Source organism: Plectropomus leopardus, chromosome 3 (genome assembly GCF_008729295.1).
Source record: "Plectropomus leopardus isolate mb chromosome 3, YSFRI_Pleo_2.0, whole genome shotgun sequence".
Taxonomy (NCBI): domain Eukaryota; kingdom Metazoa; phylum Chordata; class Actinopteri; order Perciformes; family Serranidae; genus Plectropomus; species Plectropomus leopardus.
Window position 1 is genome coordinate 8999153 of NC_056465.1, and position 16242 is coordinate 9015394.

The following is a 16242-nucleotide window of genomic DNA, read 5'->3' on the forward strand; positions in this document are numbered from 1 at the left end:
CAGATTTTCCATATCATAGCAACCAGACGCAACCTTAGTGTCTGAGTGTCTTTGCTGAAAAAAACATTGTGCCTCCAAAGAAAGCTCTCTCCCAGCTGGGCGTTTTCAAAAGACCCACTGGAATTTTCAGCGTGGAAAAAACGCTTTGGTTGAGACGTGGCGCCATGAAAGTGAAAATAGCGATTGTCCAACCAATGACAGTTTGGTTGGACATGACTATGTAGACCAATCAACCGACCAATTTATCGTAAGATATCATCCCTACAGCATATTCTCAAATTTAAAAAAGTGAAACGAAAGAAATGTTGGACATTTTTTTCTTGATAAAGACTTTAAAACTATAAACCAGTAACTGTACTATTAATCTGTTACAGATTAGTCGACAAATTATCTCAGCTCCATACCAGAGTGGCATACATTTTTACTTTTAAAAATACAGACAGGAATATGGACCTCCTTTTCTGTTGCTAGCATGTTTTCTGTTTTTGTCCAGTTGCAGAAGATAAAAACACAGAGTTGACTGTCATTGACATTTTCAGCCATCATCTGGTGCAACTTTCCAGTTGCCAGTCAATTTCAGTGTTGAAACGTCTGTGTTTAAGGTATTTATTAGCAGTTGCAATGTTTTTTCCTTCTGCATTCCGCTCAGGTTTTTAGGAAAGAGTTGGTCTTTTTTGATGTTCTCCCTGAGCTGCCTCTGCTGGCACACAGTGAACACGAGTTCCTGTTAAATCACCTCCTGGGTGAAACTGAAAGCACGCATTCCAGTGGAGAGTCTGTCAAAAGAGATTACGATAACTCAGGATTTTCAGTTCTGGTACGGTTTCTTAGCTTTGACTTGTGCTGATCCAAAATATCTTTGACTGTGACCTGAATTTCCTCTGTAACATCTGCACAGCTGTTAGTGAGGTACATACACATAATCATACACATACTGGAAAACAAAGCTTTAACTATTACATAAGAGGAAGAAACACCCAGTTTTCAGGTCGACTGAACAGTTTGAACTGATGTAAACAAATGTATCGCCTGATTGGACAATAGCTGGAACACCTCACCGGAAACCCATGTGACTCCAGTGTTGCACTCTGGGATGCAAACATAACCATTGATCAGATTGTAATGCACCGATCAGGAGTGTGAATGGAGCCAAACATGGAGTCACAGAGAGGCTGTCTGCAGGAGTGAAGCAGCTCACTGACTCAGACTGTGATCCATGAGACTCACTCCCTGGTTCATATACATCGGCTAAAATTAAATATCATTTAAACAACTGTGAATCACATACTTCCTTAATGGCTTGTTTGTATAGGCGGTTTGGTCTGTGTTTGTGTAGTGCAACAGACATGCAGTCATTTCTTTTTCCACAGGGTAAAGAAAAAAACATGAAAATAAATCCTGCAAGGCAGACCAAATAAAGAGATAGAGGTGTGTGTGTGTGTGTGTGTGTGTGTGTGTGTGTGTGTGTGTGTGTTTACAGGGCGTAGATAAAACTGTGTAAACAGCTAATTGAAAACTGAGGTAATTCAGTTACCAGCACTGCCACAAAGATGGGTCATGTTTGGTTGAGTGCCGGTAAGCAACATTTAATAGGATAGGCTATCAGCGGTTCTAAGACTTTTCAAAGTAAAATGAGACATTTAACAGAGCTATTAAAAAATGCCAAGATTGCAGGTGCAACACGGCCAAACAAAAGCAAAGCAACTGAATTTGTTGAAGAAATCCATTTTACGAAGTATTACAAACATAGAACACTCGATAGCTTGTTGTTGTTGCTTCCTCTTTTCCTGTGTTCAGCAGCACTTTTTCCTGTGACACTTATTGTTAGTTTTGGGGATTTTCGAATGAATATGGCTTTATAGGTGGTAAAAAAAACAACACAAAAACAAAAACTTCCTGCAGACAAAAGCTTTCCAACATATAGGACTGGTCATGGCTTTTGTTTCAAAGTTGCCGTATGAAATCTACAGTGGTAGAAGTTGGTTTGAAGGCAGTGTAAAGCTAATATTCAAACATTATAACTGCAGTTTCACACCAGGGGACTGCATGAAAGGAAGCTGAAGAGCTGCCAATGTTTATACAGTTTAATCGTTCATCAAACCTCCAGCACAGATTTAGGTTAATGGGATAGGAGGGCTTTCTATGAAAAGCTCTCTGGGGCATCACTTATCAGAATACATTTTCCTTAAAACTAAAACCTTCAGAAGAATTTAAAAGGCAGTTCACAAAGCTGGCTGTCTCTCCTGCCTGCAGAGCAGCAAGGGGGGTGAAGTCAACAGTGTGCCAGCGCTCCTGTCTGTTTTGCCCATAGATGGAAATTGGAGACTTTTCAACACAACAACCTTTTTAGCAAGAAATCCAAGTGTATTCAAATCCAGATGCTCTCAGCAAGGAAAAGGCAAAGCATGCGTGTGTGTCTGTAATATACTCAGGTATGAACTATGTGTTCTTACCTCCTGGGGCTTGGCCTCACTTCACAGTTGAAATAGTTGCAGATCAACTTTTGTTTTGTCCTACCAGCAGTCCAAAAGCTTCAAAAGTACATAACACAATCTGTGCTAAACAATACAAAATAAGAGTGCATTATGTAAAAATGTATGCACCCTTGTAACTATCCTTTATATCCTCCTCTAGATCTTTTAGGCCACTACAGGCCGTCTTCTTATTCCAGCCAACGATTTTAAAGTTAAAGTTATTTTCCAGAAATGTTGTAATTTTCCAATATATATTAATAATATGTTTAAAAACGAATGTACCCGACAGAGCATTTTATCTATCGTCTACCTGTAGCTTGATATCAGCAAAAATATCAACTGTAGTTGCTTAAAATACCTTTTCATTGGACCTATATAACAAGGTAAGTTGTACTAATTACACTAATACACACTCTTATCAGTTAGATGATCTAAAAATCATAGAAAGTATTGGTTAATAATTTGTGATCTATCAAAATCAGTTGACTTTCACATTGTCATGCTTCAAGAAACAGATTTGAGTGTTGATATGCAGACTCAGAGCAGAACAATGTTTTTCACTCACAGATGCCAGCCTGAGCTCCTGTCCAATTTTCTTCCTACTCTCCTGTTGTTTTTCTTACCTCCTCTCTCAAAATGCCACTCTTCTCCTCCCTCACATACACACACAAATACTGTCTCCTCCTCCCCCATCTCATTCCTTCTTGTCCTGGTTGTTTTCGAGAAGATGAACAGCGATAGACACAGTTAACACACACACATTCACAGTCTCACAAACACACACGGGGCAGACAGAGCCCGGGGGTCTTCAGAGTGATGCCAGTGTTTCAGACAAGTTGACATTTCCCACCCAGTCTCTGCCTTGTGTGCAACAGTGTGTGTGTGCCTGTGTGTGTGTCTGTGTGTGTGTCTGTGCGTGTGTGTGTGTGTGTGTGTGTGTGTGTGTGTGTCTGCTCTGGAATGCGACCGTTCGTAATTAGTCTTTTGTCCTACCAGCATTTTCTATGCTAATTAACCTGCCTTCTCCCATGGAATGCACACAGGCCGTCTGGCTCTCTGATTGGCTGGGGAAGGGCTCTCTAGCTGTCTGATTGGTTATCAGGGTTTGCAGAAGACCATGGGACGTTCTCACAGGGTGTCTTAAGCTCTCCTCGTCTGGGAGCTAAATGACTAATTTATTCTCCCACCCTGAGATCGAAGCTCATTAAATCAGAGCGGTGGCTTTGTCACCGAGAAACGCTGTGGAAGTAGAACCATGACCCATTTTTTGGGGTTTAAATGTGGGAAGGAAACAAATGTTGTCCACTGGTCACGGTGGCATGTGTCCAATTAGGCATGTGCCCACATGGAAATTATATAGTGTAAATATAATGACCAACATTGAAGCCCATGTACTCGGCTGCTGCTTTTAACAGCAGTTCTTAATGAGCCCTTTAATGTATTTATTTAGTTTGAGTCCAAGATATGCTCTAAGTGGGGTATTTTATAGGTGGAAAAATAATCTTGCCCGTGCTCTTGGGTGGACAAAGTATTTTATGTTACTAAATAACCTCCAATGTAGGGCTGGGCAATATAAAGATATTATATTGTATTGAGATATGAGACTATATATCATCTTAGATACTAGATATTGTCATATCATGATATGGAATAATGATGTTTTTCCTGATTTTAAAGGTTGCATTACAGTTAAGTCATGTACTTTTCTCAACTTATCCAACAGTTCTACTTGTTTTAGTACTTGCCTTTACCCCCTTAGTTATATCTACATTACGAATGATTACTGATCAAAAATGGAATTGTGTTCATATTTTAAGTACCAATAGTCATTTCTACAATATTGTTAAATCAAAGAGGGAATTTGGTTAAAAAAATTGTAATGTTCGATTCTTGTCTCCCAGTTCAAGCATTAATGAAGTACTTTTGAGAAGATTTAAATCGAGATACATATCATGTATCGAGATATAGCCTAAAAATATCGCAATATAATTTTCAGTCCATATCGCCCAGCCCTACTCCAATGTATATTTGACTTTCTATTCATTAGTTTCTTGTTCTTCTTTCTTTTGTTTTCTTTTTAATTGGCCAAAATATACACAGATACCAATGTACCTGCAGTACACTAATGTTGACTCTAGTGTTGACTGAGTGGCTGTGACTGTGACTAACTGTCACAGCAAATTTCTTCACATTTGTGAATTAATGTGTGTGGGGTCCAGGATCTTGTATTGTGCAGCATTGTACCAATCTAATTTGCATTACAAAGCATTTTTGCAAAAAAAAACCTGGTACAATGCATCTCTCCTTGTTTAATAGGTAAAAAGGTTTAGTGCACTGTCCCTGTCGAAATAAAATGAAGGTCTAAAATTGGTCTACGTTGCATTACCAGCCCAGCTGAATTTCAATAACACTCTAATAGACAAAACCTATGAAAAATATCAAAAATCACAATAAACATATAAAATGTAAATAAAATGTGGAGAGGTAGTGAGTTGAGTGACAATGGTTTACAAAATATATATATAAAAAAAAAACTGTGTTTAAATTTAGATATTATTCCTGAAATTCATTTTTTATCATCATATTGATGGCTCAAGTTTTTTTATTGAATAACTATCTAAATGCATTTTTTATTTTTACTTCATAATTTAACAAAATTCTGTGAAAGAAACGGCTATGCCATTTCATGTCCTTTGAATTATAGCAAGATAAAAAAATGTTGTGTAACATAAATAATGGCTCAGATACACTGAACACAAACTGAAGCAGCGAAAGGAAATTCAGCCATGATGAATTTTCCTTATGTAACATATCAAAATGTTTTTACTGGTGTTTGAGTCTTCTGAGGAAGTGTCATTTTTAGTTTATTTATGCAGTAGTTTTATATTCATTTATGGTTTCCTTTGTTTTGCTGGAGAACTTGCACTTGCAGACCAAATGTTTTGATGTATACTGTGATTATTGTTTGTCCTGTCAAGTACAGGACAAGCAGTATTTCTCAATTCAGTACACATTGTGCGAATGCGCTGTGAAGGAGGGTCTGATGTTATTGTTTAGTTTGTTGAGGCATCCCTTCCTGTGATTATGTGATGCTTATGTGACAGGATGTTGTGTTGTTGCCGCTGATAACGCGGCTCTTTGTGCACCTCTCTGTTGCTATCAGAGATCAGCTGTTATGGCCTGTTATTTTTTTGCATTAGTATTTGTTAAAATTGTACAATTCCCCATCTAATAATTTAGAAATATTATGAGATAATTTGCTGGACTAACCAACTGTATATTATTCAGTGAATTCGAAGCATTTTAATTTCCATTTATTTTGTGCAGAACAGGTTTGTTTCCTTGAGTGGGAGGCCTGAATGCCAGAGAACATAAGATACTGGACTCTGTGGATAGACGGGATCGGTTTCAGTGCAGGTGCTACAGCAGCTCGGGGTGCACGCCAGCTCCCAGATTCAGTCAGCTATGCTTAAAGCCGTCCTCATCAGTTTCATCCTCCTACTACTTTTCCTGCGAGCAGAGAGACCCGGAGCCCAGAGATGTTGTCATTTCCCCAGTGAGCCAGTCTGGGCTCTGTTTGCCACAAACTACAGGATGAGCTCATACTCTATTACTTATTCATAGGCACCGTCACACAGGCTGACGCAACCAGGCAGACAGACACACTGGCTAAAAGGAGGTTGACAGGCAGGCTTGCAACAGATGGGCTGGTAGGCATTTAGCACAGGCAGCCAGACCAGCAGGATGCAGATGATAATAAAAAAAAAACACGCACCCTGATATGTTTCTGTGCAACATCCTGCAGAGCAGCTGCTGGTCTCTGTCTCCATTTCACATCTTGGCTGCATGTTTTTGGGCTAAATGTTTGGACTGCAAACTTAAATTGGCATCCTGACACTTGGCACTGACTTGTTTGCACCACAGAGATCTTTTTCAGCTTCTTTCTCATTGATGAAAAATAACATTTGGCTTTGCAAGAGGCCAGTGGATGCTGTTTACTGTGCCAGTTCATGTTTCACCCCACCGCTGGTTTGTTTTAACATGCTGGGGTCCTTTTGTTTGTGTCAGTGGTTTCAGTTTGTCAGCGCGTTCTTCGACTGATGGCTTCTTTTAGACTGCGGGCGTTCTCTTGCTTTCTGTTTTTGAATCTCAAGTGTTTCCCTACAGATCACAGTGGAAATATGAGCCCGAATTACAGGCCTCAGTGAGTCAGTTATGGTGGACCTCAGTGTACAGTGGTTCCACAAACACAGGCAATATTAGACGGATAATCAAACCAAGTCTAAAAAAATGTTTGACTTCATTCATTCAGCCTGACATTTGCTTACATCAGCCCGTTTCTTGTTGGACGGAGTGTTAGTGTGTTTTCTTTTGCTTTAGCCAGTTAGACCAGTCAGAGCGATGTATCCGTCCTGCCAACTGGATTTTTAAAGCTGAAGCTATGGTAGTTTCCCATCGACTAAAGGAATATGTTGATTAAAGGGTTGCTATTTATGTATGTGGATTTTCAACATGAACAGCTGCAATGATCTCATCCACCCTTGTTGCCATTTTTTCTTCTGCTTTTTTTTTATAGATAGCAAGGAAGATTATTCTCATCTATTGAACTCTGATTGGTTGATTGTGGCTCCAAAAAAAATAAGACATGATAAATAATTGCAAAGATGGCACCAACTAATAAGTGAATGCAAATAGCCCCACACTTAATATTTAGGGAGATTTTTTAAACCCTGAGCTGAGGACAGTTTTGCTCTAAAGCTAGACTAATAAATCAGTCAGCCTAACATATGGAACCATATATAGATGGTTAGGTTATGTAAAAAAAAAAAAAATACCATCAGCCAATATATCATTGGATTTTTTTCAATGTTCAAATGGAGAATATAGATATTATACAACAATTCCAGTTTGTGAGAAAGACACAAAGGCAGTATCAGCTGGACCAAAATGCCTTTAACATGTCAGTAGGGATTATTAGTGTTTTACACTTAAGCAGGTAAAATGCTACACATGGGAACAAGCCTGCTCAAAACGGAATGCATTTAATTTTTTATTTTAATTTTATTTTTTTGTTTTTTTTTCCTGCTTTATTGTATAGTGAAAGAGAGTGACAGGAAAGGCAGAGGAGAGTGAATAGAGATGACGTGCAACAAAGGACTTGAACCCAGACCACTGGGGCAAAGACTTTAGCCTTAACGGTGTGGGCGTTACCTGATGAACTAATTGCTCGTCTGCTCACCCCTACAAACAGGTTGTTTTTCTATTTACAATAGAGCCATTAAAGGCAAAGACAAAGTGGTGTCCAGCATGGTTGTTTGAAAGCCTCCCTGCTGTCTTTTGTATTTGAAGAATAAGATAACAGAACAAACAAGGAGGTTAGCTGTCTCGCATTTCCCTTGGCGACCCTTATTTGCTTCAGTTCAGGTCTTCGTTTGTGTTGACACACAAACAGAGGAGCATAGAGTGGTAGCCAGGGCAGCACACTTGATGGATATCATGATTTCAGCGTCCATGGCTTATCTCTACCTTAAGATTGTCCTGTGTTAGCTGAGAGGTTTCTGTAGAAGAAAACAGTCAAGGTGCTTATTTGAGTTGCCAGACAGCCACTCGTCGACTAATGTTTGTCACAATGTTGACTTAGATTGAGATGGATTTGTTTGAATCTGAAAATGGACACTATCTTTCCGCAAGGTCATGTGAATTCTGGATTTTTCTGAGAGTTTGTTGGGCAGCAGAGATCAGTATGTGGGCTTCTAAACTGTAAAGATGCTGATTTGATCTCTATAGTCTGTCTGGAGAATTTAAAGCTAAGAGGCAAATAAGCAGCACCTGCCCTTCCCTTATTACCACCATTGTGGTGTCCTTAAATGACCAGCAACCACCACAGTGGGAATTGGATAAGACGGTGTTTGTGCAGGGCAGGTTGCAGGTGAAAATGTGTGTGAATGAGTGTGGAGCAGACATAGTGCTGCTGAGAAAGAGCATAAATGTGTGGTGAAGCTACTGCATAAAGGGCTTTTTTTTTTAAATAATCCTGATAACAGGATACTGTGATTATCATTCAGAAACTTGCAGCTCTAAAGCAACATTATGCAACTTTTAGTTGATTGTTGAGGCTCATTCCCAAGTAGTCAAATACTGATGTTTTGAGTTGGTGCTTCGGTCCACCCATCAACAACATGCGTCTGTATTTGACGACCGGGGAATGAGATTCAACTAAAAGTTGCATAATGTTGCTTTAAGTTGTCTCCCTGTGATAACACTGTTTTGAACAAGTGCCACTTTCATAACTCACACTGGTTGTGAGCAAATATATTTAGACATATAACCACTTATAGTGATAGTTGGCTGTCATTGATGAGCTATATTGTTGAAAAAATCAATCAAATTGGTCATTTCTGTCATTTAAAAGGTTTCTGCATAGTGGAGATTGTTTTTTGTCTGTACAAATAGACATCTGAAGACAAACCAGCTGTAAAATTCTTCTGTGTGTGTGTGTGTGTGTGTGTGTGTGTGTGTGTGTGTGTGTGTGTTCAGGAGCTGTAAATGATTGTGTTTTTCCAGCTGAGCAGAGCCATTGTTGCCAGTCTATCTGTCCAGAAGACACAAACACACACACACACACACACACACACACACACACACACACACACACACAAACTGACACAAACAGCAACAAGAAATGTCTTGTTGACATTACGTAACAGACACAGATTCACTACATTGTGGTGGGATCCGATGTTACAGAATAGCATGATGTTATTACTTGAGTGATATTAATGGTTGAAATAAGAATCACTTGAAAAGAGTAAACATAATATAAATTGTTTTTATATCCATTTTTTTCCAGGGTTCTTTTGGCATTGGAGTATAATCTTTTTGGATTGTGGAAGCTCATTTTTGCATATTGGTGATCCTTGTTTTGGCTCCTAGTCATGTTAGTTATGCATTTGAATCTGCAGATGATTTCCCTTCAGATGGTGTGTGAGACGTGTGTAATGTTTGTACATGGCAGAAATGAAACACTCACAGCTGAGTCACTGGCAGGAGGACATGTGTATTTTATTTGTGTGAATAAGAACAGGCTTATATTCAGGCAGACAGGCTGCTGAGTCATGTAACCCTAAATTTTAACCCCACGTGACGGAAAGATAAAAAGTTTTCCATCCCGCTGTTGAGGCACCACTGTTTTACTTTTTTATTCATTCATTTTTCTGTGCTGTATCCTGTCCAAAAGCACTTTTTATGTGCAAAATGAGCTTTTACTTTTTTTTTGCATAAACCAGAGTTTTTTTCTTTCTCTCTCTCCTCTGTCTTTCCTCCCCTGCCCCCTTCCTTTTCCCTCCATGTGTTTTCTTCCTCTCTTTTGTCTTCAGGACCAGTTTGATAATCTGGACAAACACACTCAGTGGGGGATCGACTTTCTGGAGCGCTACGCAAAGTTTGTCAAGGAGAGGCTGGAAGTAGAGCAAAACTACGCCAAGCAGCTACGGTAAACACACACACACACACACACGCACACACGCACACACAAACACATGCACACACACTGTTCACATGTATACAAACTACAACAAATAAACATGTAGATATATTAACATATATTGACCGCAGCAAGGCTGTCATAGTACAGTTATGGGAAACAGTCTACTCAGTAGGGGTGTATATCGTAAGTTTTATCAGAATACGATATTTGTATTTTTTGGTCCTACAATCAATATAAGATAATACCAGTAAATATCCTTGTCTTTTCCTGTGCTGCTTACAATTTACTGCCTGGCGCCAGACCGCTAGTACTAATTGAATGGAAAGAGGTATGCTTGGACGGATATGGTGACATAGACTTAGGAATTTCAAAATTAAAAAAAAAAGGGTTTATCTTAAAGATGACAATATGTATCAATGTTTTCACTTTGCTATTGCTATGATAACTGAATTGATATATTGATCCACACTGATATACCATTACACCCCAACTGCACAATAAACATTTTCATTTCAGTTCTTAAAACAGTTAAGTTACAGAATGGCTCTGCATCAAAACAAAGTAGCTTGCATCATTTTTTCTTAAAATAATTTCTCAATTTTTTAGTGACCTATAGAGGCTTATACCAAGATCAGATTTCGACTCTCATCTTTTTGTTGGAATATTGTGAAACATCCCAAATACAGCTGTGGTTGCCATGATACAATGGGGCACTCATTTCACTCCAGACACCAAACATCTCTAGTCTGATCTCAGCATTAGTGTTTGCAACGTTTGGACTTGTTAAGGACAACCTCTCTTCATCTCCAGCATGCACATGACACTGAACTTCAAATGCAGATCTAACAATATCAGCACTTAGCAATGCAAATCATTAAAAATGTTGAAAGAAAGGCAATGTGGTGAATCACCAGTGGTGATATATTTTATTCATTTGTTTTTAATCCATTGTTAAAACACTGGTTGAGTGAACTCAACAAGCATAAACCCAGTAATCCTCATTAAAACCCAATAGAGTCCCAGTGGTTGATTTCAAAGAAGGGAAATCCCTTCAGAATACATCACACACACACACACACGCACACACGCACACACACACACAAACGCACACACACACACACAAACGCACACACACTGTGCTGCTGCAGGTCTAGAGAATGATCCATCCTCCGTGTGCGTGTCTGTTGACGTGTGAATGCTTTTACAGTACACGTAGTTCAGACAATAAATCTTGCAGAGGTTCTTTTTTTGTCATTAAAAACTCAAACACACACACTCACATTCCCCTGCTCTCTAGTTAAATCATTAACTTGGTGCTGTACTGTACTGGAGTGTGTGTGTATTGTCAGAGCCTGAGGGAGCAGGCAAGCAGAGGCTTTGATGTTTAAATCTTTGATTCATCTTTAATAATATACAGAGATCCTGAGTATGTGAGTGGATGCAGGCCCGTCTGTCTGCCTGCCTCTTGTTAGTTTACCTGTCTCTCTACCAGGCTTAAAATATCAGACAGTGTTTTAACCTCTGTGTCTGCCTCTCTCTCTCTGTCCTATCAGGAACTTGGTGAAGAAATACTGCCCAAAACGCTCTAAAGATGAGGAGCCAAGGTGAGTAAATGTGCATGATTTGGTCTATGTTTTAGTCTTTCTACTTGTATTCATTTCTTGGATGCCTGCACACTATGAGAGCCGCAAAGGCCTGCAAGATGGTTTATTTTCATCCTTTTGGTGGTGGAAATACTGTTTGACTGTTCATTTGTAGGATCCAGACAGCCTGATGTGGTTTCATTCATTCTGTCTGTCTACAGATTTACAAACTGTACAAACTGGTCATATGACAACTGTGCAAGTGTTTTAGGCCACTCTAGGAACGGGCTTATCTACATAATTGTATATATAATGTGTAAGATTTAGTCATCCTCACTGAAACAGGCGTGCTTTGGGACTGTCGACACATTCTTCTAAATGCATGTCACAGTTTTGCTAAGTCCTGCTCTGTCAACATACAGTAGCAATGAGACACCGTTCAGTCATGAACAACACACAAAAAATCAATTCTCTGAATTTATGAATTGATTCTGAATCACAGCAGGTACAAACGGCAAATACTGGGAGGGAAAAAATGTTGGAGGTTTGAATTTTAGTGCAAAAATATTAGAAAGACATACAAATATAGTAACAAAGGAGCATGGTGAAACAAAAGGTGTGCAATGAATGTAGTCAGTGCATAAGCTAAAATAATTTCAGAGATTCATGCAATATAAAATATGACATTGTACACTACACATAAATAATCCGGCTATTATTGCATCGGTGTATCATTGAGTCTCCTGTTTCTCCTTAACTCTAAATCATCATATATAGGTGGGAACAGACCAGAAAAATGAAACGTGTTGTTTGCCATGTGAATAACATTTTTAATTTGTGTTTGTTGTACAGGTTCACATCATGTCTGTCCTTCTACTCCGTACTGAATGAACTCAATGACTATGCCGGTCAGAGGGAGGTGGTGGCGGAGGAGATGGCTCACAAAGTGTATGGAGAGCTGATGAGGTACAGCCAGGACCTCAAAGCTGAGAGGAAGCATGTGAGTCCACTAAAAAGTCCATACTTCACTGCTGTTTGCTTATTATTATTATTATCATTATTATTATTATTATATTATCATTAGTGACACATGAGGTTTGTTTTCAGTGGGGTTTTTTTGTGCATCTATTGAAAAATGAAGCCCACATTTCTCAGAAAACTTGTTGCTTCCTGTCATGAAACGGATGTTGCTGTTCTCCCTTTGCATCCTGTGCGTCGCCTCATATGCATTTATTTTCTGTTTGGCTTCACTCAAGAGGATAAATATGTTGGATGTGATGTTAACCATCTGTCTTTTGCTTCTTCCACCATCTGCTGATGCCATAATCTCTGACACTGAGATCACGGTGCTTTGGAAGAACAGCGCCCTCTTTTTGTTTTGTGCTGTAAAGCATCAAACATCCCATTTTACTCAGTACACAACGTACTGCTTGTATATGTTTGTAATATTAATGTCTTAAAATGACAGTAAAATGACAAAAAAATTTAGCAAAGCACTAAGCCTACAATTTCTATTTAATAGTTGTATAATAATGTCAACTGGACTGTGCCTGATGTATTTTTTTGCTTTGTTATAAGCTGTCACATAACATTATTGTTGTTAATCAGCGACCTGGTAATCAGTTTAACTGTCTTTGCTCCTAGGTACAGTCTTTGAGTTTCAGTTAAAAAAAGATAAAAGGTCTTATGTATGTGATTGTATCCATGTTTCATGTTAGCTAGATATCAAACTACAATGAATAAATCAGTTCCTAAGACATTTTAAGCTAAATCTGTGATGGAAGGCATGATATGTAATAGAGACAACAAGGAAAATCCCTGCATGTCATAAATATTAGATCACAGACAGGAGGTACAGTTTCAACCTCAGCAACAAATTCAAAAAATATGTCATTTTTTTTAAACACAAAAGTTCGTTCTTGGCTTTGGAAATAGGAGTTAATCAAAACATCCCCAACTCAAGGTCTACTTAGCAGCCTTCCAGGGGCTTCTAACAATATCACATGGTCTTAATGAGCACATGGAGGTAGATCTGTTGACAGTGTTGGCTTACAAGTTAAGCAGCAAAGTTCACTCTTGACCTTGGTAAATTGTTGGTTTGACAAAACAGCCCTAACTCAAGGTCCACTACAAGCCTTTTCTGGACTTTTACTCACATCATATGGTCGTCATCAGCACATGTCAACAGATCTGTCACCATGACAACTCTGTAAACTATGAGTGCCGATGGAGACTCAGCTGAAACCTCTGGGAAAAAAAAGCTAAAATAACGGGGTTTAGCTGGGATTATTTAGTCAAATTATACATTTTAAATCATATGGTGTGAAAGGTGTTGTCTTCCAATGAAAATATGCTTTTCATAATTATGTAATCAGTAACTAGTTGTCAGTGCGGTTGAGTCTGAATTTATTTAACTGCTTTAGTCACTTGACTCATGTAAATCTGCGTCTGTGACCTCAGCACTTTTACTTCCAGTGGATCATTATTGTGACACGTTTGTTCCAGTCATTTTGTGTATGTGCATATGAGTGTGCTTTTTATGCACTATTTATGTGTATTTTCCTGTGTATTCTGTGTTAACGTCTCATTTGTGTGTGTGTGTTTGTCTGTGTGTGTATATGAGCAGCACCTACAGGAGGGCAGGAAGGCTCAGCAGTATTTGGATCATTGCTGGAAACAGATGGACAACGTAAGTGAGGAGGGAGGGAGAAGGAGGAGGGGTGAAGAGAAAAAAAATGTGTTCAATATTCTGTGTAAGGGACAGCCATCTGTACTCGTCTCATACTTGTTTGAACAAGGAATGCAAGAAATGCAAACAAAGGTAACTATAGGACAAATGGGGATCTGCTCATTCACTTTAATGCCATACATGCTATTATTTAGTGAAGAGACCAATATGGCATTTGTGGTACTTGTAATTGTTTTTACATCAAAATTATGCTCCTGTGTAGTGTTCTGTCCAAATTAATAGAAAGTAAAATATGAGAATGTTTGTGTCTGATTGTCAAAAGACAGCAGTGTCCTTTTCTTCTGCCTGGCAAACTTCCAAGTCCATGGGGACCAAGGACAGGGGCCAGGACCAGGAAACACACACACACACACACACACACACACACACACACACACACACACACACACACACACACACACACACAAACAGGCCTCAGTGTAGACCAGCCCCTCCCATATCAATACAAAGCAAAGGCCCATGTGCCACATTTGGCCCTTGACAACCTTCTTTTTGGCTCCTAAAAAGCTCCAGAGAGAAATTCCATTTGTTCACTTCTGAGGTCATTGAATTGCATTTGCTGGAGTTATTTTCTAACAATCCACTCATTACAAGACTTATAATTAACCACCACAATTCCATAAGCGCATAAATGCTAATTGCAGCCTGTTAAATTTATAAATAATGCATGTCCAGTCACAGTTTTTTGGCCTGCAGCCCATTAGTCGAGTTACTCTGGCACACGTGATGGAGAGTGTTTCAGTGTGTGGTCTGCATGACTTTAATAGTGACTACTTGGTGACTGGGCTGTAATGTCTCAGCTATTCACTGTGTTTCCTTCACTACTAATGTGACCCAGATGGGCTGGCAGGAAGTAAACTATCTCTCTCTGCCTGATTCATCTCCCTCTCCCCTTCTTTACCCTTTTTTTAAAAAATATTTTTTTTCTTTACTCCCATTCACATTTTTTATTCACTGAAGACTCTTTGATAATGTCAGGAAATAGAGAAAGTGCATTATAATCAGAGTTTATACTGTATATTCTTGTGTTTTTTGATATATTTAACATTGTGCCTCCTTTGTTTGTTTGTTCAGAGTAAAAAGAAGTTTGAGAGAGAGTGTAAAGAAGCAGAGAAGTCCCAGATAACCTACGATCGGTTAGATAATGACATCAACGCTACCAAATCGGAGGTGGAGAAGGTAGGAAGTACCCACCTGCAACACTGTAAAGAATCTGTTCCTCTTTTAGCCAGCTTCTCCTTTCTTTTATCATCAGTCAAAATACCAGCATGTGTACTTTCAGTCTTTAGTGGCCACATAACTGAAGACAGTACCGGATGAGCCATAGCAAAATTTGAACATGGTAGGGAATAAGAAAAGTTGTTCTTTTTACTTTAAGATCCACATTTAAAGTCCAACAATTCAATAACAGAATAACGTCTGTTTTGTTTTTTAAGTTAGTAGTGTATAATTGATACCTATGAAATTATACTGTAGCTCCCTTTTTCCTTCCACACTTACTGTATAATTAGACTAGGTGGATTAGGTTAAAGCTTGAAGGAAAATAAACCTCTCCAAACAGAGGTTAAAGCACAGCCCGCTAAGCCTCGTTTCTAGATGAGGTACTGTCTAAAAACAGTTGTCATCAGAATAACTATGGAAATAAAGCAGGGATGTACAATAAATGCTCACACTAAATCTCTATGTGGAGTTTGCGTTGTTGGACCTATATTACATTTACAATAATAATAATAAAAATAATAATAATAAAGTTTATTTATATGGCACTTATCGAAACCAACGTTACACCGTGCTGTACACTTAAAAATCACAAAACACACACAAAGGAAAAAAATTTACAGATCCACAGATCTTGTTGTGGGCAGTTTCATGAAGGAAATATTTATCACAGCGCAGAAAGAAGCGTGCATCTACTCATGCATGAGAGGCTCGTGTTTGTGAGATTTACAC

At 38.8% G+C, this 16242-nt stretch overlaps 1 protein-coding gene across 2 annotated transcripts in view; it reads left to right on the forward strand.

Moving 5' to 3' along the window:
* fnbp1l (formin binding protein 1-like) overlaps positions 1–16242 on the forward strand; it is a 49677-nt gene that overhangs the window by 19751 nt on the left and 13684 nt on the right. For both annotated transcript variants that reach the window (XM_042481983.1, XM_042481977.1), the window contains exons 2-6: positions 9851–9966; positions 11514–11564; positions 12396–12543; positions 14170–14232; positions 15367–15471. In XM_042481983.1, coding sequence (XP_042337917.1) covers positions 9851–9966; positions 11514–11564; positions 12396–12543; positions 14170–14232; positions 15367–15471 — 483 coding nt within the window. The remainder of the gene's footprint in view (positions 1–9850; positions 9967–11513; positions 11565–12395; positions 12544–14169; positions 14233–15366; positions 15472–16242) is intronic.